The sequence below is a fragment of the Sciurus carolinensis genome, chromosome 14, assembly GCF_902686445.1.
Source record: "Sciurus carolinensis chromosome 14, mSciCar1.2, whole genome shotgun sequence".
NCBI classification, from domain to species: domain Eukaryota; kingdom Metazoa; phylum Chordata; class Mammalia; order Rodentia; family Sciuridae; genus Sciurus; species Sciurus carolinensis.
The window spans coordinates 7669577-7694905 of NC_062226.1; the positions used below are offsets into that span (position 1 = coordinate 7669577).

The 25329-nt window shown below is 45.0% G+C and overlaps 1 protein-coding gene and 1 non-coding gene across 3 annotated transcripts in view; one reads left to right on the top strand and one right to left on the bottom strand.

Moving 5' to 3' along the window:
* Stxbp1 (syntaxin binding protein 1) overlaps nt 1-22445 on the bottom strand; it is a 66367-nt gene extending 43922 nt beyond the window's left edge. For both annotated transcript variants that reach the window (XM_047523854.1, XM_047523853.1), the window contains exon 1: nt 22262-22445. In XM_047523854.1, the coding sequence (XP_047379810.1) occupies nt 22262-22298 (37 nt within the window). In that variant the 5' untranslated portion in view covers nt 22299-22445. The remainder of the gene's footprint in view (nt 1-22261) is intronic.
* Trnaa-agc (transfer RNA alanine (anticodon AGC)) lies at nt 18724-18794 on the top strand. Its single transcript has one exon. It is a non-coding gene; the product is annotated as a tRNA-Ala (tRNA).
* Nucleotides 22446-25329: the final 2884 nt, after the last annotated feature.

Below are 25329 nucleotides of genomic sequence, written 5' to 3' on the forward strand. Positions count from 1 at the left end.
CAGGATGCTGTGGAGCACACCTGTAATCCCAGCAGCTCAAGAGGCTGAGGCAGGAGGACTGCAAGCTCAAAGCCAGCCTCAGCAACTTAGCAAGGCCCTAAGTAACCTAACGAGACCCTGTCTCTAAATAAAAAATAAAAAGGGCTGGGGATGTAGCTCAGTGGTTAAGTGCCCTTGGGTTCAAACCCTGGTACCAAAAAAACAAAAACAAAAACAGTCTCCTTGCTAAACAGCTGCATCCTCCTGTGTGGAGGATGCTAACGGTCAGTGAGATAGGAAGAAAGAGTCCAGCAACCTGAGGACAAGCTTTCCAAACACTCTCAAGTCCCTTTCCTCAGAAATGCCCACTCACACAAATACTGACAAACTAGTTATAAGACATCTTCATGTTTGGCCTTTATGTGATTTTTAATAATATGAAAGAAACACATTTCTTGTTGAAAATTTTCAAAGCATAGAGAGATGCACAAACACAAAGTGGAACTCCCTCCTTGCCCTCACTCCTGAGTGAACACCACCACTAGCCACCCCGGGTGCACCTTGCAGAGCCTCTTCTGTGTACCCACATGGTGGGAGGGCGTGCACACGTGCTCAGGGCTCCCTGGCTGGGATGGCAGACACAGCGTTCAGCAATCACTCCCCACTCAACATAGTACAGACATCCTCCTGCATCCTTTCCCACAGACCTACCTCGCGCTTTTAAACCACATATTCCATAATATAAGTATACGGTAGGTGCACAAATCTTTCCAAATATATTCATAAGAGAAATGGTCTCTACTTAGAGGCCTGCTGATTATTTCAGTCAATTTAGCCTGGACTCTATTGTGAGCTTAAATACTAACATGGGGGGTTAGCCAAATTTGTTGATCTGGGAGGCAGATTTCATCCTGTGCCTGGGGAGGTGAAGTCACTTTCCAAGATGCTGCCTCTTTGGCGCGTTGAGAGCTGTTACAGTGCGCCCAGCAGGGAGGCCCTGGCTTCCACACCCAGCACGGCAACAGAAAACAACCACAGAAAGAACTGTTGTTTTGGGAAAAACTTTAAAGATCATGTCAGGATAGGCTCTAGGGCCCCATGTAGGGGATGAGCACTCTCTTCAGGACACAGCCATCCGGGGTGGGCAAGGCCACTAACTGGTCACTCCAGAGTGGGGAGGCCAGCTCTGTGGACCCCTGTCCCATGCTCTTCCCACTATACACACTGTCTCTCTGGACTAGCAAGAAATAGACTCTGAAACCCAACCCCGCAGCCTCTTCTCTGCTATACTGCTCTAGTCACCTTGGCACAGTGAAGCCAACTGATTCACGTGGGTCTGCAGCCTGATAGTTAAGGTTCAAATCCCTGCTCCTCCACTTACTAGCTAGGAAATCTGGGTCACAGTTTCCCCATCTGTAAAATGGGAATTACCACACACGCCTTACAGGGCTTTGGTGAGAAATAATTACGTAAAGCACTTTGCTCAGTGCCTATAATGGTACCTAACACTGTTGGCCGTTGCCGGCACTGTTAGTTTCTGTGTAAAAGGGTGCTTTGACCTCCCAACAAGGAAGGATCCATTGAGTTCCAGTTTCTTATTCCTTCTCCATGAAGTTTATAATATCTGTCTCCTATTTCCCAGTTTGTTTCTCTGCATGCAGTATTTATGTGGGGGGTGTGGTAGTAGGGGTCTAGCCCAGGGCCTCGGGTACGCCAGGCCAGTGCTCAACCACTGGGTACACTCCTTACCCTCTGCATATAATTTTTTTCATCCACTTGACGCTAGTTATTGAACACCTTCTGTGTGCCACATACTCTCCAGACGTCAGAAGGCCCACGATGGGCAAGCTAACGGAATGTCCATCTTGAGGTGCTCAGGCATGAAGGGGAGGGGCAGCCAACAACACAGAGGTATAAACAAAATCACCTCGGACAGTGATCAGTGCTCAAAGGAAACTGAAAAGCTTAATCACTAGGGTGGGGTGGAGGTTTGGGGAAGGTCCTCTGAGGAGGTGACAAGGAGGAAGCCACGCTTGAGGATCTGGGGGGCAGAGTTCTCCAGGAATGGGAAGAGCAGGTACAGAGCCTCCAACTCAGATTCGAAGATTCTGATTCTGATTTAGACAAGGAATAGAAAGGAGGCAAGTCTGTGAGACTCAGTGGCAGCTGGGTGGGTGGGCAGAACAGATGGCCCCGGGTGTCGGTGAGTCTGTCAAACAGTCGACACCACTGAGGACTCCCACTTGGCCCTGGCTGTATTCTGCTCCTTGAACACTAAGCCCACTTGCTCGCCTTCAAACACGACTAGTCCTGCCCTCCCAGCACCCTGGCCCCCACCCACCTCTGGCACCCCACCTACAGTGCTGACCAGGCAAATACCTGCACTCTGGAGGGCTGGCTGAGCAGAGCCTTCTGAGCACAAAAGGGGCAGATCTGCCCAAAGTGCAGGATGGTGATTCACCCCAGGCCCCTCCACATCCAGCCCCACACACCCACTCCCCATGAGCCCGCAGTTCAAGGAGGGCTGCTCCAAAGAGGCCTCAGAGGCCTCCCACAGGGACAGCTGGGGAGAGATCCCTTTTTATGTTGGAGGAACATGACACAATGGCTCATCTGGCCAGTGCAAGTCCATAAACCAGATGGACTAGGAAAAACTCCCTCACTGCGAATGCGTGAGGAGCGTGGGACTGGGAGGGACAGACGGACAGAGAGGCTCGGGCGAAAACACCTGCGTCTTAGGATTTCTCCACTCTACTTTGGTGGGGTTTTGTGTTCTGGTTTTTGGCTCTGTTTTGCTTTTGTTTTGGTCTTTGGTGCTGGGGAACAAACCAGGTCCTCATGCATGCTAAGCGTCTGATCTTAGGCCGATCTACACCCTCAGCCCCTATATACTAACTTTTTTAACCACTATCTGATTAAGATATCATAGTTATCCAAAATGCTTTTCAAAGTTCACATTTTTTAAAAAATTCAATCAATAATTCAATGTCAATAAGAAAAAAGTTGCTCATAATAATAGTAACATCTGACATTTACTGAAGGTTTACTGGATGGGAGAAATTTCCTCATATGCTTTTTAAATATCATCTTTAAAGCTCACAGTGATCCTTGGAGACTGCACATAATAATCACCCTCATTATGCTCAGTAGACACTGAGGCCCAGAGAAGTGGGGTATCTAGCAATTGCAACAAAATGCATATGGAGGATTTCAAAACTGTATAAATCAATTTATTTACCTCAAAGAACTTACAGTCCAGGTAGGGGAAACAAGACATCACAAGTAATCATCAGAATGCTAGCAGAGATGTAAAAAGGTATAGCTGCTATGGAAAACAGCCTGGCAGCTATACCTAAACATAGTTACCACCTGATTCAGCAATTCCTAGGTATGTATGTATGTATGTATGTATGTATGTGTGTGTGTGTGTGTGTATCCAAAGGAAATTAAAAGATAAATCTACACAAACACTTGTACTTGAAAGTACATAGTAGCTGCATACATAATGGCCCCAAAAATGGGAACAACCCAACTGTCCATCAACTGATGAATGGATAAATAAATATAGTATATCTGTATAAGGGAATGTTATTCAGTCATAAAAAGGAATGAAGTATATATTATAACATGGATGAACCTTTAACACTAAGTCAAAGAAGTCAGTCACAAAGGACTACATAGTATATGATTTCATTTATATGAAATGTGCAGAATAGGAAAATCTACAGAGATAAGAAGTAGATTAGTAGTAATGAAGGGGGGACTAGGAGTGACACCCAAGGAATCTAGAAATTTTTTCTTGGGTTAACAAAGTATTCTAAAAATTGACTGTGATGATGATGGATATACCAGTTCGTGAGTATCCTAAAGTCATTAGATCGTACACATTAAATGGGTGAATGTTATGGAATGTGAATTATATCTCAATAGAACTCTTTTGAAAAAGTTTCTAAAATCAAAATATTAGATGAAAACTTCAAAATCACATAACAGGTTTGGGGTCGTAGTTCCATGGTAGAGCGCTTGCCTAGCACGTGTGAGGCACTGGGTTTCATCCTCAGCATCACATAAAAATAAATAAAATAAAGATATTATAACCAATGCTTAAAAAAAAAAAAATCACATAACAAAGAGCAGTTTTGCTTAATATGAAACTGTTCAACTGAAGACAGGCACCCAGGCTTATCCCTATAAATATCAGTTATCTAAAACTATAATTTACTATTTGTATCTAAATCACGCTTTGCAAACCTGAGAGAGACCAAAATAGAGACCACAAAGTGTCATCCTCAGGGCAAAAACAGAGTACCACTCCTATACCTGCTAAGTGAACATTGCTGAGCCCAGTAATAATCTGAGAAACTTCAGTATGAATTTGGGGTGGTAGAGAGTGCGAGGAAGGAGAGTGCCTGAGGGTTTGGAGTCGTCACAAGCTTCAAAATGTGTAGAGATGGTCCACAATGGCTCGATTCTGTTGCCCTAGGGAACACACCAAGAGACTGCATAAGAGTCAAATGTTCAAGGTTGTGACATCCAAACTTTGGGCTGCGGCCAACATGAGGAGTGCATGATGGTAAAAGCCTGACCTCTGAGAAGCAAGATCCAAACCTCAGACCCACAAAGATGCTGGGCAGAGTTACAGAAATGACCTCACTTTCTCTTCCAAGGGACAGCCTCATCTTTTATCTTCTTTTCCCTTTTCATAATGTTGAAAACCAAAAGGTTTAGAGGCTAGAAAATCGTTAGGCAAAGCCTCATGGACCTTGACACTGATTAGTAAAAAGAAATCTCAAACTGGGTACAATGGAGATGAGAATCAGGAGTTCCTCGTACCCTTTAGGGGCACAGGTCTGCTCTCTTAGTTCTAAAGGAGAGTTGCTGGGGCTGGAGTGTAGCTCAGTAATAGAAAATGCTTAGCATGTGTGAGGTCCTGGGCCCAAACCCCAGCACAAATAAAATAAAATGAATAAAACAGCCAGGCCTGTAATCCCAGCAGCTCAGGAGGCTGAGGCAGGAGGATCACAAGTTCAAGGCCAGCTTAGGCAACTTAATGAGACCCTAAGCAACTTAGCCAAACCCTGTCTCAGAATAAAAAAGGTTGGGGATGTAGGTCAGTAGTAAAGCATCTCCAGATTCCAACCCTAGTACCAAAAAAAAAAAAAAAAAAAAAAAGACACTGCCCCTTACATTACCAACAGCAGCTGACCGCATCTGTCATTCCCACCTAACAGCCTGTGTGTTTCTCTGCAAACAGCGCATGCTCCTCCTAGCAGACTCCGTGACAAAAGCAGCATCTCCTCCCTGAGCTGCAGAATCCCGTGTCCAGGCATCTTGAGCATGGCAGGAACCCAAGGTAAGGCAGGCATCTTAAATTGGTAGATGTCCGCCAATCTAATGGCTCCAAACTACACTTCTCTTGGATGAAGTTTCCCAAGGACCAAAGGATTAAGAACACACTTTGAAGAAAGAGGAAAAGAACGATGTGCTTCATGAATCCCAGATTCACAGATGAGGGAGCCGCTGGTTTTCAACCGCGAGTGAGAATGCTCCCCACGGGACACCCAGCCCTGTCCAAATCACTTTGACTCACAGCTGGGGGTACTATGGCATCTAATAAGCAGAGACCAGGACGCTACTGAACATCGTACAGGTTCATCTGGCCCCAAATACCAATGATGCCAAGGCGAGAGGCCCTAATCTAGTCTGAAGGAAACGGAGCTCAAGAGAGACAAGAGACTTGTCCATGACTGTGATGGGAATCATCTTATTTTCAAGTCCAGGATCCTGACCAGCCCAATCTGTTCTGCTCTAACACTTAAAGTGCTTAAGGTCCACGGATCTGAGCTATTAGAAAGTGTTCAGTCCCATGCAGCATGACAAGGCCACAGTCCAAGCCTCCTCTGGAACCTTCATACAGCCACTCCATGAGTGCCAAAATAACATAAGACAAAAGCCTCAAGGAAGCTTCCAGAAGGCGGGAAGTGTCCCCTGCACACACACACACACACACACACACACATACACACACAAAAGTTCATTTTAAGGAGGACTACTTCCTTTTCCAAATCCACAGAATTGGTTACAATAAGACACCAGGAAAAGAAAACATCCTGCTGGGGTTTGGTCCCAGGACCAAACAGGAAGAAGGTGGAGCTCCGAGGAGAGAAGAAATGCCAAGGATCCGAAAGAAAGGCCTGAGTGGACACTCACTGCATATGCAGGCGGTGACTTCCTCAAGCCAGTCTTCCTGACGCCGCAACAGAGAACCATTCCGCAGCTTGCGATCTAAAACAGGTGCCTTGGTTCCGCAGTACTGTTACTTCCTCTAATCTATTTCCTTGGCCCAGCCAGCCCCCTGCCACCTCACTCTGTCCCTGCACACTGCCCTCGCTTGGACTCTGGGCTCATGACTGCTGTCTGAGAGTGCTCAGGACCCTTCGCTCTGAGGCACATCCTCCAGAGTCAACCCTTCCCTGAGCCTTTGCAGTGCTTCTTTTTCCGCTATAGAAGTCTCACAGTCTATCACGTAGATTTCCCTTTGTCTCTTCTGCTTAAAATCACCTAGACCAGAGGCAGTTCTCTCGGGCAGACCAGGCTGTCTTTGATGCCCTTCTCTGTGGGCCTGGGTGTGTTTGAATTTTCTACCAGAACGTAGCCCAGATAGTCTTCGCGAGCTGCCCTCAGCTGCGGGACAGGTGGGTGGCAGAGACCGATGGGCTGAGCCAGCTCTCCGCTCTGAGTACTGAGCTAAGAGCCACGCCCCAGACCCCTCTGTGGAGGGAGTACATGGGATCTGGGAAGGCATGATGAGCCCAGCCATGAGCAGCCACCTCCGGCTCCATTTCATCCCTGGCTTCGGAGTGAGCTAAGGAGCTAGGCAGTATGGAATTCCTGGGCCTGGGGTATCCCAGATATCCATTTTTAACCTCCTCTCCTTGGCCAGGTTTTTGTTTGCTGCCCAGTTGTCCCTAGCAGGCTCACAGGCTGTTTCCTCTCTCTCTCTCCCTCTCTCTCTCAGTGTCCTCATCTGCTGCACTAGGAACCGAGGGTGTGGTGGTCTCCGGCCCTTGGATGGTGGACACTCCCCTCCTTCCTTCCTGGAATGCAGTTCTTATAAATGATAAAGTCTTATTTTTAGATTCTGAGTCTGTGGTCTCGTTTTCCACCATAGATGTGTGGTGATTGACACAGCAGGCCCATGAAAGCTAAATCCATCACCAGTGAATCCCAATCTAGCCGAGGGGAACCGTGAAAGCAACTGAATATACACAGCAGAATCCTCACAAGCCACAGGGACTGGTGGCACCAGGTACCTCTGGAACTGAAAGGAATGAGAGGGACAAAAGTATGCTGGTGGTCAGTAGCAATGCCATCCTGACCTTTCCACAGACGCCCATCACTGGGTGACTGACTGCCCTTCTGCCAACGTGGCTGAACACCGGGCTTACCCCTGGCCTCGGGGACCCAAGACGCAATGTGGTCTATGACTGAAAACCAAGGTGATCTATGCAAACAGCTGGTCAACCACCTTTCCCACCACCAGTTTCCAGGATTCGGGCAGCCAGCTGTTATCTCCCAGGCAGGAGACAATCTGAGCCCTAGAAGAAATATCTAAAGATACCGACATTGGTGGTCCCTCAACAAAATCTAGTTAGACCAAGTCAAGTTAGGTGAAGCCCACTCACCAGCTGGGTGCTCCCGTCAGCTTCAACATCTCCAGCTCTTAATCACAAACTCTTAAAAAACAAGCATGGCTTACTACACGTCTGACAGACGTTCCTACACAGAAAATTGCACTAAACACAATGAATCAAAATGTAGTCTGTAAAAATAAAAAAAAAATTTAATAAAAAACAAATAAAGAAAATAGCACTAAACAAAACAACCTGGAGGAAACTGAGACCACACAGAGATTTTTTTAAGTGTGTGGGTATGTGTGTTTAAGAGAAAGACATAAAAGAAGATATATCCTTGAAATAAGAATTGGGGTTTATGAGAGCTGAGCGCAGTGACACTCACCTGTAATCTTGGAGGCTGAGGCAGGAGGATCACAAGTTCAAGGCCAGCCTCAACAACTTAGTAAGACCCTGTCTCAAAATAAAAAGAACTGGGGATGTGGCTCAGTAGTAAAGCACCCCTAAGTTTCCAATCGTTGGTACTGGGGGTGGGAATGAAAAAATCACTGGAATTTTTTTTTTTTTTTTTTGGTACCAGAGATTGATTGAACTCAGGGGCACTCAACCACTGAGCCACAATCCCAGTCCTTTTTTATATTTTATTTAGAGACAGGGTCTCACTGAGTTGCTTAGGCCCTCACTAAATTGCTAAGGTTGGTTTTGAGCTCACGATCCTCCTGCCTTAGCCTTCCAAGCTGCTGGGATTATAGGTGTGCGCCATCACGAACTACTGGGAATTTTTAAAGACTATTACAACAGAAGTGAAAAATGACAGATGGACAGGAAGGTAAAGTTGAGGAACTTTACCTCAGACACAGAAAAAAGCGAGATAGATAAAAGATTTAAAAATTAGAGGACCAGTCCATGAGGTCCAGCATCTGAATGGTGGGAATTCCACAAAGAGAAAACTAAGGAGAGGAAATCATTAGGGCAGTTATTTAAGATGCTTTCCCAGCCAGACGTGGTGGCGCACACCTGTAATCCTAGTGGGTTGGGGTGCTGAGGTAGGAGTATTACAAGTTCAAAGCCAGCCTCAGCAATTTAGCAAGACCCTAAGCAACTTAGCAAAAACCTGTCTCAAAATAAAAAATAAAAAAAGAGGTTGGGGAGGTGGCTCCATGGTTAAGCATCCCTCATTTGACCCTTAGTACTAAAAAAAGGTTTTTTTAAATAAAAGTAAAAAGGGCTGGGGATGTAACGCAGTGGGAAAGCATCCCTGGGTTACTTTAAGACAAGGAAATGGGCTGGGGATGTGGCTCAGTAGTAGAGCACATGCCTGGTATGCACAAGGCATTGGGTTCAATCCTCAGCATTGCAAAAAATAAAAACGAAACAAACAGGAAGCACCAGGAGGTGAAAACTCCTGAAACATTTTCAGCTGCAGGCCTCCTGACCCGTATAGCGCAGTCATCTTGATCTAAAGACTCTGCTAGACCAAGGTCCCTAAGTCAATCCAGAGGGCCTGTGAGTCACAGAATCACAGACATTGCCCAGTTAGATTCTGCTCATGTTCCCAAGACTGCTGGCTGCTCCCGCTGGGCCCATCCGGTCAATGTCAGTGTCCCTCTCTTTTCTCCTCACTCACCACCCTCCCCTTGACTGACCTACCCCCACAGTTGGGGATCAGATGACTCCTCTGCCCGTCCTCTTAGCATCTCCCCACAGACAGCACATGGGCCTATAGAAGCCAGTCTTCCCCCAGTCCTGTTCTCCTGCCCTTCATCCCCCATTTCAACCTTCAGGCTGGCTGCTGGAGCCAGAAAACTGGGACTCTTCCCAAACTCCCCCTCCTCCTCCCCTCATTCTTCACATCCAATCGCCATGACCTTCCAACACCCTGGACTTCTTTCAGCCTACCTCCTTCTCCCTGTCCTGTGTCCTGCAGCTCTGTCCCTGACACAGGTCAGCATCCTGGCCACCACTACCCCAGCCCGGACCCATCACAGTTGCCACCACACTGCCTGTCCCATCCACACTGCAACCAGGGAGCTTGCTAAACTGAACTCTAACCCTGTCTTTCCCTGACTTCACTCCCTCAGTGGATTCCCTGGTTCCTGACCAAAGATAAAAGACCCTAGGGCTAGTGGCCTGTAATCCAAGCAGCTCCGGAGGTTAAGGCAGGAGGATCATGAGTTCAAAGTCAACCTTAGCAACTTAGTGGAGCCCTAAGCAACTTAGCAAGACCCTGTCTCTAAATAAAATATTTTAAAAAGGGCTGAGCCAGATGTGGCTCAGTGGTTAAGAGCCCCTGGGTTGAATCCCTGGTACCAGAAAAAGGAAAGAAAAAGAAAGCAGCTCTCCAGCTTCTCTCTGCCGGCTCCCGGGACTCCTCACCCTCCAGGCCTCCGCCTCTAGGGCCCCAGCATCACCTACAGGCAGGACCCTGCCTGTCTGATCAGGTCTGCCGACCACAGCCTCGAGTGGCTGAATGAAGGAAAGCCCCTGTTCCAGGGCCCTCCAAGGCCTGCTGGGATGGAAACCAGCCCTGCTCCTGGAGCTAAAGTTCTCTGACATCTCCCACCAACTGGGGAGAGACAGATGGAGACTGAATCCCTACCGTAGTGGCTAGGCTCCAATGGTTTTTTAAAAATTCTGTTTGCTTTTCTCTACTTTTCTCCATCTTTAAATGTTTTTCTTCCCAAGAATAAAAAAGGTTTTTCTAGTATGTTTGACAAATACTTAATAGTTAATTCACTTACTACACGGTCAGCTTTTAAATCAAATTATTAGTTGCTATTTAAAGTAAAATATCAGTGGCATTCAAGAAACAGAAAGGAGTTATTTGAGCAATTTGAGCCATAGGTAGTGACTCTTCCCACAGAGCCCAGAGGTGTGCCTCAGGGTGAGACAGGTCAGTGTCCAGCAGAAGCAGCTGCTTCAACTCACCCGCAAGCCTTCTCAAGTCACGTGGAGAGGCCAGGCAGCAGCCACTGGTGGGTGGGAAACCAGACACGTTCCTCTCAAAAGTGTCAGTGATCCATTTCCTTGACTCTTCTATGATTTATTTAATACCCTGAGCCCATAAGCTGACCTCTATAATTACATCTGTACAATAATAACCACTTATATTGGCTCTTTATTGTTTTCCAAGCAACTTTTTGTATGATTTTAAATAATCCTGTGATACTTGGACTAGAATTTCCAGTTTAAAAATAGGTTATTTAACAAGACCAGGTCACCCAGCCTCCAAAAGTAAGACCCATACTGTCACCTGGGTGTTCTGACTTCAAGTCCAGAACTCTTGCCACTACCCAACAATATTCCTCGCTAAATTAAAAATCTTTACTTTTCCTAATTAAAAAAAAAAAAAAAGCATGGAAAGAAAGTAAAACATATTTGCTGAAATGAAAGTGGAATCTCGGACACTGCACCTTAGGTTTCCAATCCCAGCACAGGAGCCACGACTGAGGCGATGGAGGAGGACTGAGCGGGGACTCCCGAGCATTTCTACGCAAGCACAGGACTACAGCTCAAAATTTATGGCTGCTGAGTTGCCAGAGAGGACTACAAAGTTTAGAACAACCACGAAGAAAGGTACTTCATTAGTTGCCAAACACCAGCTTGTCTTAGAGGCACTGTGTGCACAGAAAGCACTGGGAAAACTTTCAGTGTACACTCAATAAGTTCTTGCTGGATCCAGGGGCATAGGCATGCACTGTCACATCAGATGGTGACACAGGGATGGTACCTGAGCCCTAACCCACCTCTGTGGGGAATGTTGTCCCAATTTAGACTACCAGGCACCCTCCAAGAGTGACATCCAGCCCAGTGCCGTGGCACACACCTGTAATCCTGGCAGCATGGCAGGCTGAGGCAGGAGGTCACGAGTTTGAGGCCAGGCTCAGCAACTTAGACCCTAAGGAACTCAGCAAGACCCTGTCTCAAAATAAACAATAAGGGCTGGGGATGTGGCTCAGTGGTAAAGCACCCCAGGGTTCAAACCCCAGTAGGGGTGGGTGGGAGAACTGAAAAACATTTGAGAGGGAGAGTGTATAGCTAGTATTCAATTATTCACTCCAAATACTTACTGAGTGCCTACTATGTACTAATGGTGGTCTAGGTACAGGAGACACCAGAACAGAACAGTGACCAAAACTAAGCCTGTGATTTCATGAAGCTTACATTAGCTGTGGATGAAGAAATAAACAAATAAAGCAGTACCTATAAAATATCAGCTAGTGACAAGTGACAATTTAGCATGGTAAGAGAGACAGGAAATCCTGGGAGAAAGTTTCCATTTCATATGATAAAGGTGACATTTTAAACCAATGAGCAAAGGGGAAAAAAACCACCATCTAAATGTGATATTTAGATGACTGGCTGATTTTAGTGGGAAAAATAAGTTTATTTCTAACTTCTCACAAAATAATTTCCACAGGGGTCAAAGAAACAGAGGACAACTTAGACACTTCTCATATTCCCAGGTGAGAGCTTTCCAAACATCATTAGAAAACATTAGGGAAAGGCTGAGAGACACGACTACTTCTACTTAGTAAAAACACCAAAAAACAAATTTAAAGAGAAACTTGAAAAATACACACAACATATAACAATGGGCAGCCAGGCGTGGTGGTGCCCACCAGCAATCCCTGCGACCCGGGAAGTTGAAGCAGGATGATCGCAGGTTGGAGGCCAGTCCCGGCAACTTAACAAGACCCTGTCTCAAAATTCAAAATAAAAAGTCTGGAGATGTAGTTCAGGGATAGAGCTCCCTGGGACCAATTTCTTCTAAATTTGTTTTTAGTTGTAGATGACACAATACCTTTATTTAATTAATTTCTTATTTGTATATGGTGCTGACAGTGGAACCCAGGCCTCACACCTGCTAGGCAAGTGCCCTACCACTGAGCCGCAACCCCAGCCCCTATCCCCAGTATCTTATTAAAAAAACTATCTAAAACTAAGACCCACACACCTACCTATCTACCTAACTGTTAAGATATTTGAATCCATTTTTTTAAAACACCAAATAGAAAAACAAAGGACGTGTTAGTTATCTACTGCTGTGTAACAAATTCCACCAAGACTCAGCAACTTAAAATGGTGCACACTTGCTCTCTCAGGGCCTGGGCTGTGGCTCTGTGGTAGAGCGCTTGCCTCGCATGTATGAGGCACTGGGTTCCATCCTCAGCACCACAAAAAAGTAAATAAAGGTACTGTGTCCACACACAACTACAAAAATTATGAAAGAAAAGGGTGAGAATGCTGAGATCATTTCCCAGGAATTTCACTGAAATCCATTTATTCTCTCAAAGATTCTGAGGGCCAGAAGCCCTAAGCAGCATGACTGGGTAGCCTGGCTCAGGGTCTCTCTTAAGGTGGCCGCCGTCCAGTTCCCCACAGTTGCAGTGATCTCAAGACGGCTGAAGAACCCATTTCCAGTCTCCTGTTGTTGGAGGCTTATCTTCTTGCGGACTGCCCGCCCCAGACCTCAGTTCCTTTCCACACGGGCTGCCACAGCCTACTCACAGGGGGCACCCACTCCCCCTGAGCAAGAAAGGTGGGGAGGGAGTGAAGAACGGCTGTGTCTTTACAGCTGGTTTAGAAGTGACATATCATGGCTCCGGGGGGTGCATAAGTACCAGGGGCCATTCTGGGAACTGCCTCCCTAGAACAGGAACAAGAGTGCCTACTCCAGGGCTGGGCGGCAGCAAGCAGAGGGAAAGGAGCAAAGGACATTTAGGGGACATCATTGTCCACACCTCTACATTACTCCATTGTGTGATTTTTAATTTACAATGAGCTCTACTTTTATAACCTTAAGAAACAAGTTAAAAAATAGGGCTGGGGATATAGCTCAGTTGGTAGAATGCTTGCCTTGCATGCACAAGGCCCTGGGTTCAATCCCCAGCACCGCAAAAAAAAAAAAAAAAAAAAAAAAAAAAAAGAAAAAGAAAACAGCTAGGAGAGGTGGCTCATGCCTGTAATCTCAGCAATTTGGGAGACTGAGGCAGGAGGATTGCAAGTTCAAGGCCAGTCTGGGCAATTTAGAGAAAACTTGTCTCAATAAAAAATAAAAAGGGCAGGGCATGTAGCTCAGTGATACAGCAGCCTGAGTTCAGTCTCCAGTATAGAAAGATAAAAAAGCAAGCCAGAGGGCAAGCGCAGACTGCACCTGGCTCCTGCCAGGGAACCCAGGAGCTCCGCAGCAGGCACTACACCTTCACTCAAGACATTATTCCTAATGCTCAGGCCCCAAATGGAACTAATTATCCCTATTTTGTCAATAAGGAAACTGAGGCACAAAGAGATTACGTCACTTAGAATACATATAAGTAAGTGGTAAGGCTACAATTCAAACCCAGGGTTCTCTGGCTCCAAAAGGCTGAGCTCTGGTAAACACCGAAGGGAGGTAGGCCACCAATTCCGGAACACACGGAATATTCAAAACTGGACTGACGAATTGCTGCCAGTTAAATGAACACAACTGTTCCCGTGCAGTTAGGTTCACTGTAGTGTTGGTATCAGAGCGAGTCGACATCCTAATGCTCTGGGCCAGAAGGAAGCAGCTCAGCTTCAGATCATGCACTTTCTAATAACACTACTGATAGACGCTGACGCTGGTCATAGAAGCTCTCAATCAGTGGTCAAGAATAAGCTTCCATGTTCTCATGCTTTGGAAGCTATCCATGCTTCCAAAATTTTCCCCAGATTACTCACTGATTAAATCTAATATTCCAGGTTGGGGCTGTGGTTCAGTGGTGGAGCACTTGCCTGGTGTGTGTGAGGCACTGGGTTCATTCCTTAGCACCACATAAAAATAAATAAAATAAAGGCATTGTAGATAAATAAAATAAAGATACTGTGTCCATCTACAACTAAAAATCTAATGTTCCCTCCTTATCCCTGTTTTTCCCCACAGAGGATGAACTGAGTGGTGGGGGCCTCTGTAAAGGACTCCTTTCTCCCTAGAGCTGGGATCAGGGCTCAACTGAGAGCATTCTCTGCTCAGACAGTAGGTGGAAAGCCTGAGGGATCAGAGGCACCCAGTTCAGCCTACGCATAACAGAACCCCTCCTTTTCATCCATCCTTCCCACTTCACTTGACTTCCAAGTCAATTCAGGCCTCCCACAAGGTGGTGTCAATATTAGCTAAGCTAAAGATTATGATCAATTAGTCTGAACTTCAAATCTGAATCTAGAAACTATTGGTCTGCTTAAAATGAAGCTGGGCTGGGTTGTAGCTCAGTGGTAGAGCACTTGGCTATCATGTGTGAGGCACTAGGTTCGATCCTCAGTACCATATAAAAATAAATACATAAAATATAGGTCCACTGACAACTAAAAATATATTTTAAAAAAAGAAACCTATTTTTTAAAAAATGAAACTGTAACAATAAAACTAAATCTGTCATTCACAGGAGCCCAGGGCAGTGCATTTAATGTTCACAACAATTCCACGATAAATGATCATCAGACTTACTTTACGTTGAGGAGATGAAGATCCAGAGTTCTGAGTGATTACTCAAGGTTACATGCTCATTTGTTACAATGATTTTAATAATTAAATATTTACATAGTGTTCAATGTATGCCAGACATTTCCTAAGAACTGTGGACATGTTAGTTTGCTTGATGAGAGAGGACCCAATTTAAATAACCACCCACTGGTGGGCGCAAGGGCACATGTCTGTAATCCCAGCAGAGAGGTGGGAGGATCAAGAGTTCAAAGTCAGCCTCAGCAACCTAGTAAGACCCTGTGTCTAAATAAAATATTAAAAAGGCTGGAGAGAGGCTGTGGTTGTGGTAGAGCAGTCACCTAGCACGTATGAGGCTCTGGGTTTGATCCTCAGCATCACATAAAAATAAATAAATAAATAAATAAAGGGATATATATATATATATATATATATATATATATATTTTTTTTTTTTTTTTAAAGGCTGGAGATGTGACTCAATGGTTAAATGTCCCTAGGTTCAATCCTTAGTACTAAAATTAAAAAATAAAATAAAATAAACACCTACTGTGTATACTAACAATTTATATACATTGTCTCCAATGCTTACAAGAGTCCTGCAAACTAAACACAAATTATCTTAATTTTACAAATGAGTGAGTTTGGTTAACTTGCCCAAAATGATACAAATAAGTAATACCTGTCTGATTCCAAATCCATATTATCACACATGCAACAAAGTAAATTTTTAAAAAGAAACTTAGGAATATAATACTATTTACTTAACTTAGAAAACTATCGTAGGTGTGGTTGTGGAGGGGAAAAAATAATAATTTTCCTAGGAACTATATAGGAAGATAGAACAGGTGTAGGCAAAGTTGATATTTAAAATATTTAATGAGGGCTGGGAATGTAGCTGTGGGTTCAATACTCAGAACCACAAAAAAATTAGATAAAGAAAAAAAGTAAAAATAAATGTAACAATCTTTTAATCCGTGATGGTCTATTTCTCAATTATTGGTGCTTTCTTTGACTTCTTTTATCAGGGTTTTTAGTTTTCAACATACAGATCTGAAACATATTATTAAATTTATACACCTAAGGATGTATTTTGTTTGTTTGTAAATGATACTTTTTCCCCCTGTGCTAGGGATGAAACCCAAGGCCTTGCATATGCTAGGCAAGTGCTCTACCACTGAGCTTTATCCCAACCCTGTAAATGGTACTATGTTAAATATCACCTTCTAATTATTCATTGTTAGTATATAAGAATACAGTTAATTCATATAAATTGACCTTTTATTCTGAGACTTGGATAAACTATATGCAATTCTCCTTATCATAGAGTTGTTCCCTTATTTGTGAAACTAAGAATTATGGTATTTACAATGCAATACAGCAAACAAACTAAGATATTAAAAGTAAGCCATGTGTGGTGGTACATGCCTGTCATCCCAGTATCTCAGGAGGCTGAGGCAGGAGGATCACAAGTTTAAGTCAACCTCAGCAACTTAATGAGGCCCTATCTCAAAATTTTAAAATAAAAAAGGAGGTAGAATGGGATGTGGCTCTGTAGTAAAGTGCCCCTGGGTTCAATCCCTGGTACCAAAATAAGTAAATAAAATAATAAAGGCAAAAATTTTTAAATGCCAGTTCTCCCCAAACTGATCTATGAACTCAATTCCAACTAAAATTACAGAAGGATTTTATAACAGAAATCAACAAGCTTATTCTAAAATTTATATAGATAAGCAAATGAACCAAAATAATTATGGAAAGAATGTTGAAGAATCACAATACCTAATTTTTAGTCTTATTTTAAACCTAAATAATTAAAACAGAATGGGTGTGGGAGAAGGCATACATACAAATCAATGAATCAGAACAGAGGCCAGAAATAGGCCTACTAATGTGGGGTCAATTGATACAAAAGCAACTCAATGTAGCTGGACATGGGTGGAGAGTTCAAGGCCAGCCTCAGCAACTTAGCAAGTCCCTAAGCAACTTAATGAGACCCTGTCTCAGAAATAAATTTAAAAAGGCAGGCAGGGCGGGGACCTTAGCTCAGTGGTAAAGCATCCCTGAGTTCAATTCCCCATACCCAAAAAAAAAAAAAAAAAGAAAAAAGAAAAAAAGGACAACTCATGTAATAAAAAAGTCTTTATTACAAATGGTATTAGAACAACTAGACACTCCAATACAAAGGAAAAGAATTAATCCTTGATCATACCGCACATGATATGTAAAAATTAGCTCAAAATGGGTCAAAACTAAATGCAAAATCTAAAACTATAAAACTTCTAGAAGAAAATGGGAAAATCTTTGTGAATTTGGGTTGGACAGAGATTATTCAGATAGGATACCAAAGACAAAGATGAAAAAGTGATAAACTATACTTCACCAAAATTAAGAACTTCTGCTTTGAAAACTATTAAGAAAATAAAAAGACAAGCTACAGACTATGAGAAAATATTTTCGAATCCCATATCTGATAAATATTTAAAGCCCTCTCAAAGTTCACTAGGGCCAGGGGATGAGGGACATTCCTCTAATCCCAGCAATTTAGGAGGCTGAGGCAGGAGGGTTGCAACCTATTGAGACCATCTCAAAATCAAAAATAAAAGGGGCTGGGGACGTAGCTCAGTGGTAGAGTGCCCCTGGGTTTGATCCCCAGTACCAAAAAAGAAAAGAAACACTGGCAATTTTATATAAAGTTAAACATATACTTACCATAGGACCCATTAATTCCATAGATAGCCATGTGATATGTTCAGACAAGTCTGTGTTTGAATGCTTTACTCCTGACTGCCCAGAACTGCAAACAACTCAGATGTCCTTCGGCTGGAGGATGCATAAGCAAACTGCAGCACACCCCACCACAGGAGAGTAGTCAGCAAAAAAATAGATGGCAGAGACGCAGGACGTGGACACATCCCAAGTGCAGCGTGCTCAGTGAAAGGAGTCATCTTTAAAAGCGACATGCTCTATGACGCCACTGACATGGCAAGACCATAGGGACAGAAAGCAGTTCAATGGTTGCCAGGGGCTGGCAGGAAAGACTGCCAGTGAAGGGACAGCAGGAGGGAATTTGGAGGGGGTGGAGCGCTGTTCTCTGCTCTGATTATGGTGGTGATCACAAGATTGGGTGTGACTGCCGAAATGTGGAAAACTGTTTGCTTAAAAGGATGAGTTTTACCAGGTGTGGTGATGAAAGCCTATAATCCCAGGCTGAAGCAAGAGGATTGCAAGTCTGAGGTCATCCTCAGCAACCTGGGGAGACCCTGTCTCAAAATAAAACAAAAAAATTAAAAAGAACTGGGGATGTAAAGTGCCCCTGGGTTTAATCACCAGTACCACCAAAAAAAAAAAAAAAAAAAAAAGTACATGAGGAGAAATTGATAACAGGAAATAACATGAAAAGCAAATATAGTACATCTTGGAATACTTGAGTCTTTGTAGCAATCTGGCAAAACTTCAGGACAGGTGTAAACTCTAGACTACAACATAGATTTACATGAAATATCATATATTAACATACATGGATGCCACCAAAAAAAGTGGAAATCTCCTTTTTCTTACCATCTCTTTGCAAAATGGAGGGGAGAAAATTGTGCTCTATGGAGGGAAAAATTAGAGTCAAAAATAAAAAATTAAGAAGAATCAGGCTATAGATATAGCTCAGTGGTAGAGTACTTGCCTAGCATGCATGAGGCCCTGGGTTCAATCCCCAGCACAGCAACACACACACACACACACACACACACACACACACACACACACATTTACAATGCAGTTGGGCAAGACCAATACATAAGTAACAGGAAAAACTTCCCAGAACAGCAAGAGAGTAGTTCCATGTTTACCTGGCTTTATAACCCCCATGGTTCCTTGCAAGCTCTGAACAAATGTTTGTTGAATGAATAGCTAAAGTAAAGGCAACCCATATCCTCTACACTTTTTTTTTTTTTTTTTTTTTGAACTGGGGATTGATCCTCTAGGGGCATTTTACCTATCACTGAGCTACATCCCCTTTTTATTTTTTATTTTGAGACAAGATCTAAGTTGCTTACAGCCTCACCAAATTACTTAGGCTGGTAACTTGCAATTCTCCTGCCTTAGCCTCCTGAGTCACCTCGATTACAAGGCAGCCACAGCACCTGGCCCTTTTATTTTTTATTTTGAGACAGTTTCTCTTAATTGCTGAGACTGCAATTGAATTTGCAATCCTCCTGCCTCAGCCTCAAAAGTAGCTGGAATTATAAGCGTGGGCCACCACATCTGGCATCTCCTCCACTTTTTTTTTTTTTTTTTTTTTTGTAGCTGTAGTTACCGGCTACTCAATAAAGCTCAACCCAGAAGGGACAAGCGGGAAACTGGAGGAGTGGCTCAATGTACAGCATAAGCCCAGTGTGCACCCAGCCCTGGGTTCAACTGCCAGCACTGCATTATTTTGCTTTGCTCTCCTTCATATTCTGTGTAACACTCATTCATTCAACAAATATTAACTCCCCAGTATGCCCAGTATGAGCCAGCCACTGTTCTTGGCACCCAAACACATAAGATAAAGATCCTGCTCTGGTATAAGTAATGTTCAAGTAAATGAAACAATCACCCTCTCCCCTCCCCTGCCAAAAAAAAAAAAAACCTGAAAAAGATCATTTCAATTGCAACGAAAAAAAGAAATTTTTCATTCACCATGAAAAAAATGTCATAAATAGGGCTGGAGAGGTAGCCCGGTGGTAGAGTGCTTGCTTAGCATGCACAAGGTCCTGGTTCAATCCCAAAAAAGGCAAAAAAGAAGATAAATAGTGATTATGGGATGTTAATTTAGACTGGGAATACTATGCTGTGGAGGTGACAGGGGTTAGAAAACCCCTTTATTATACTTTATTTTTTAGAGAAAAAGGCAAAGCTACAAACCCCATCTTAAAATTAGGAGCTAGAATTAACCTGTATCACTGACAAAAGATTACGATAATGACAAAAGATTACAATAATATATTTTTCTAGAATATATGCCTAACTTAACCGTTATAGTCATAGAACCTTTTCACACATTCACTGCTTTATGTAAAACTGGTTTCATTTTTGTACACTGTGGCTTTGCTCTATTTCAGTAAAGAAATTTTAGCCATTTTGATTCATTTTTATTTTTATTCACCTTTATGCTTGCTTCTAAAGACAAGGGAGGGGAACTAAGGAGTCACCTACCTGCATAAACAAGGGTCCTAGCCAAAGGATGCACAAACTTGATTTCTACAACAGTCAGCGATTTTGTCTTTAAGGTGAAGTATTCAAATATAAAATTTGAAACAAGGTAACATGTAATATTCCATTCATTCCATACTTCATAACCCTTTAAAAGGCTATTGGAAGGAAATGGTACGTATAGAATAACAAAGAAAGTTATTTTTTTACTAAGGTTGCAAAGAAATGGACACCAGGTTTTTTCAAATTAATTAACACTGACTTCAGCGAGGCACTTAACTGCGGCAAGTCTCCATTTCTTTCCCATGGGTAAAATAAGGATGTTGACATAGAGGATCCCTATGGGTCCTTCCAGCCTTAAACACTGATTCTTCTCAGAAAACAGAAGCACAAGCATCAGAATCTTTACAACTTGGGTAATTCGGTTGTTATTTAAGTGTCTTTTTTTTTTAAATGTTCATTTGGAATTCAACTTTTTATAACAATTTTCTTCTGATGTAATAGGTCAGGTAAGGTCGGTCAACAAGATTCCTCAATAGGAATATTTCCCATATTCTGATGAAAAGAATAAGGAAAGGGAAAAACAGTTATGAAGCTCAAAAACAACTCAACAGCGAGACTGTGAGCGCTGTAATAGGAGAGAGTCACTGGAAAGGAAACTGTAAATTTCCACCATTTTAATTCTTTTTCCTTTTTTATCCTCTCCTACAGAGAAAAGCCCAGTTTTAATTTTCCCTTAACTCAAGAGTAAGCAAAAGCTAGAGCAATCGTCACACGTTTTTTTGTCATAAAGCAATGCCAAAATATGGAAGAGGCGCTATTTTTCTACACATAATCACCGATCTTATTTAGCACAGAGAACGCCGTTTTCCAAATATTCCCCATCAGCCCTCACTCGGCTGCAGCCGACGCTCACCACCACCCATTTTTTAAAATCCATTCATGCTGGGCCTTTCATCCAAACCCATAAACAACCATTTCCTCCCTGCAGCAATGCTGAGCTGAGTCCTGCAAACAGGGAGACTGCAGACTGCGGCTCGGGGCAGGGCCACCCGCCCGCTGTGCACTGAAGCTTTCCTCTACTCCCGAGTGATTGAAGAGGGTTCGCGACCCAGGCAAGACCCCGCCCTTGGAAGCCAAGCCCCGGGAAGGGGAGGAGGAGTGAGGCGGCTCGGCCCGGCAGAGCTGAGCCTTTGGAAAACAGGCGTCTCCTCCCCAGCTGGCAGGAGTGGCCCAGGCGTGCGCGCCGAGCCGCTCCCAGGTGGGTCTCTGCAGCCGGGGGCCGCGGCTCGGCTCCCGGGGGGGCGGGGGGAGGGGAGGCGGACTCAGGCCGGGATTTCGCTCGTCACGATTCTCGAGGGAGGGTGGGAAAGAGGGACGGACTGGAGACAGAAAAAGCAGCGGAATCGGGGAGCTCGGGGAATAAAGGCAAGGAAGGGGAGGGGGGAAGACAGGGAGTGACGAAGAACCGGGGTGCACGGCGTGATGCTGCAGAGGAGGGCAGGGGGCTGGCGGGGATAAAGGCGGAGTGAAGGGGGAGGGAACTGGTCGGCGTGGAGCGGGAATGGGGGATGGGATGGGGGAGAGATGGAGTGATGGGGCGAAGGGGGCAGAGGTAAAAAGGAAAGATGCTGATCAAGGAGAGGCAAGGGGTGGAGGAGGGGTGGGGTGAAGGGAAAGGAATCGGGGAGAGGGAAGGATGAAGGATGGAGGTGACGGGGATGGCGATAAAGGAGACCTGCGGCCAGGCGCAGAGCTGCGGTGACCGGGAGCGGCTAGCGGGAAGGGGCGAGCGGGGGAAGCCGGCCGGGCCGCAGGAGGCCGGGAGGGACTTCCCTCCCGGAGGGCTGCACCAAAATAACGGGACCCTGCGGGGCTGGAGCTCCCGGCCCGGCGGGCCAGCAGCCAGGCGCGGAGGCCAGGGCGCTGCGGCCAGGTACCGCGGGGCTTCCCGGGCAGCCGCAGCCGCCACCTGCGGGAAGGACCCCGACTTCACTTACTCTCTCCGACCACGGCTTTGAGACCAATGGGGGCCATGGCGCTGCGCGATTCTCTGGGCTCCGAGCCGCCTTCCGCGACGCCCGCAGACACCGCGGTCTCCCTGGCCCGCGCGCTCGGCTGGCTGCAGCCCGCCGCCCCGCTGCCGCGCTCGGGACCGACTGACGCGCGGACTCGGCGCGGGGGCGCGGCGCGAGCCAGAGCGAGGCTGCCGAGCCGCTGGCGCGCGGGCGGGGGCGGGGCCGGGGGCGGAGCCTCGCGCCAGCAGGTAGCGTCACCCGCGCGCCTTCGCCAATCGCACTGCGGCCCGGGCGCTCGGCCCCGCCCTCCGGGATGCGGCTGGGCTCGAGGCAGTCCCTGGCTGGTGCGGGAGCCGCGACCTCCCCCTCACCTCACGCGCCGAGCGCACCCGAGTGCCGGGTCCTAGAGTCCCTTGTACCACGTCCGCGCTGGAATCCAAGCCGTCTTCCTAAAACCCCGTTATGGCCCTGTCTTTCCTCCTTTGGAGAGTCTTCCATTTTCCCCTGCCACAGCGGGACCTCGGAGATAGACCTGTTATTATAGTGCCGCCCAACCACGACATAGCCTTGGTACACGATGCCATCTCTCGCTCTCTGGGTACCTACTATATCCGCCAGTATCATTATGTATCAGGCTCCGGGCCAAGCGCCTTAAAGCATGAGTTCATTAAATCTTAACAATTTATTTTATAATAATAATTATTATTATTATTATTATTTTATACTGGAAATTGAACCCGGGGCACTTTACCACTGGGCTACATCCCCAGTCTTATTTATTTGTTTAGAGACACAGTCTCGCTAAATTGCTGAGGCCGTCCTAGAACTCGGGATCCTTCTGCCTCAGCCTCCTTAATCACTGGGATTACAGGTATGTGCCACCATGCCTGACTAGGCATTGTTTTTAATCTCCACTTTCAGATTAAAAAAAAAAAAAAAAACAAAAAAAAACAAAAAACAGGCGCAGATACTGGTAGAAGCATTATGAAGGGCTGGGTATGTAGCTCAGTTGGTAGAGTAGTTGCCTGGAAAGCACAAAGCCCTGGGTTCAATCCCCGGCACCACAAAAAAAAAAAAAAAAAAAAAAAAAAAAAGAAGAAGAAGAAGAAGCATTATGACTTGATGTCAGATTGAGTATCTATCATTCTTTAATAAATATTTATTGTTCTCCCATTAATATGTGTAAACTGGTATTCTGGGCACTTACAACCATGCATAAGACAGATTCTGATCTTAGTCTGGAGTCTAGAAGTTTCTAAGTCCCAAATCTGATAGAAATGTGCTATGGGATCAACTCTGGACTCAGTATCTCCTTCCTGGAGTCCACATTTACCAAAGCGGGTCCTAGGTCAGTTTTTACTAGACTTTCTTTGTTGATGGGAAATAATGCTTTTGAAATATGGACAAGGGCTTGGGGATGTAACCCAGTGATAGAGTTCTTGCCTAGCATGCATAAGGCCCTGGGTTTAATCCCTGACACTGAAGGAAAGAAAGGAACAGGGCTCTTTTCTGACTTCAAAGAAAAACAAGTTGAGCCAATTAAACATCACAAAGGACAGAAAAGCTAGTAGTGGTAAAATCAGTCAATACTCATTAAATATTTGGAACAGTCCTATAGCTGTGTTCCTTTCTTCATTTTAAGAAGTGTAATAACTGGGAAAGAGCCAGTAATCCCAGCTACTTGGGAGGCTAAGGCAGGAAGATTGAAACTTTCAGGCCAAACTGGGCAACTCAGTGAGACCCTGTTTCAAAATTTGAAAAAGGATTGGGCACGTACTTCAGTGGTAGAGCCCTTGACTAGCCTGCTCAACCTCCAGTACCCCCCCTCCCACACACACAAAAGAAGCCACAAGTCCCAGTTCTGCCACCAGCCCTGTGTCAAGACAATTTTACCATCCTCTCATCTCTACTCCAGCCTACCTCTACAGAACCTGGACTCAGCTTCACCTAGAGATGGTGCTGCCTTTACCCACAGAACATTGATCGCCTTTGGGTACATTGGGAAGGAGAAGGAGATCGTTTGTAAACATGAGGGGACCTATAATGCTCCTGTGATGCCTCATGCTCCTTCCTTATCAGACTGGCATATGTCAGCAAAGACTCCACAGTTAGTTTTTGTTTTTGTTTTGTTTTGTTTTGTTTTTAGTTCAGTTTAGTAATGTTTTGTTTTTGGGTTCTGGGGATTGAAACCAGAGGCACTTTACCACTGAGCTACATCCCCAGCCAGCCGACCTCCCGCCCCCACCCCCCCCTTTTTTTTTTTTTGAGACATTCTCACTAATTCTTGCTTAGGGCCTCACTAAACTGATGAGGCTGGTCTCAAATTTTCGATCCTCCTGTCTCAGTCTCCTGAGATGCTGGGATTACAGGTGTGTGCCACTGCACCTGATGAGACTCCACAGTTCTGTGTCTGCCGTGAACATATAAATTAGATTCTAGAAAATTCCTTAGTAGATAAGAGTAGTCATAGCAAGGGCTCCTCTTGTCACTCATCTGGTCAGTGAATCAACAAGGGTTTATTGAATGGCACCAAGGTCCAGGCCATGTGCTGTGGATCAGTTAAAACTTCCTCAAGGAGCTGGTATTCTGGTTGTGGAGTTAGATGGGAGTCAAGGAGTCCTACCCAGCATCAAATTACCCTTCTGGAAAGTCCTGAAGCAGAAGAGGGGGCCATGAGTGTGAGTGAGAAGGCATCTGACCCAGGGAACTGTCTGGGGAGTTGTAGTCAGCAGCCTTCCTGAACTGAGTAAAGGTAGCAGGAGGGGATGAGAGAGTGTTCTGAAAAACATACAGTAGAGTGAAGACCCAGCCGCAGGAAGAAGTTTGATCCTTCCAAGAACAGAGGCTGGGGTTGTAGCTGAGTGGTAGAGCACTTGCCAAGCACATGTGAGGCACTGGATTCCATCCTCAGCACCACATAAAAATAAATATACAAAGTGAAAGTATTTTCCCACATACAACTTAAAAAAGAAGAAGAAGAAGAAGAAGAAGAAGAAGAGGAGGAGGAGGAGGAGGAGGAGGAGGAGGAGGAGGAGGAGAGGAGGTCAGTG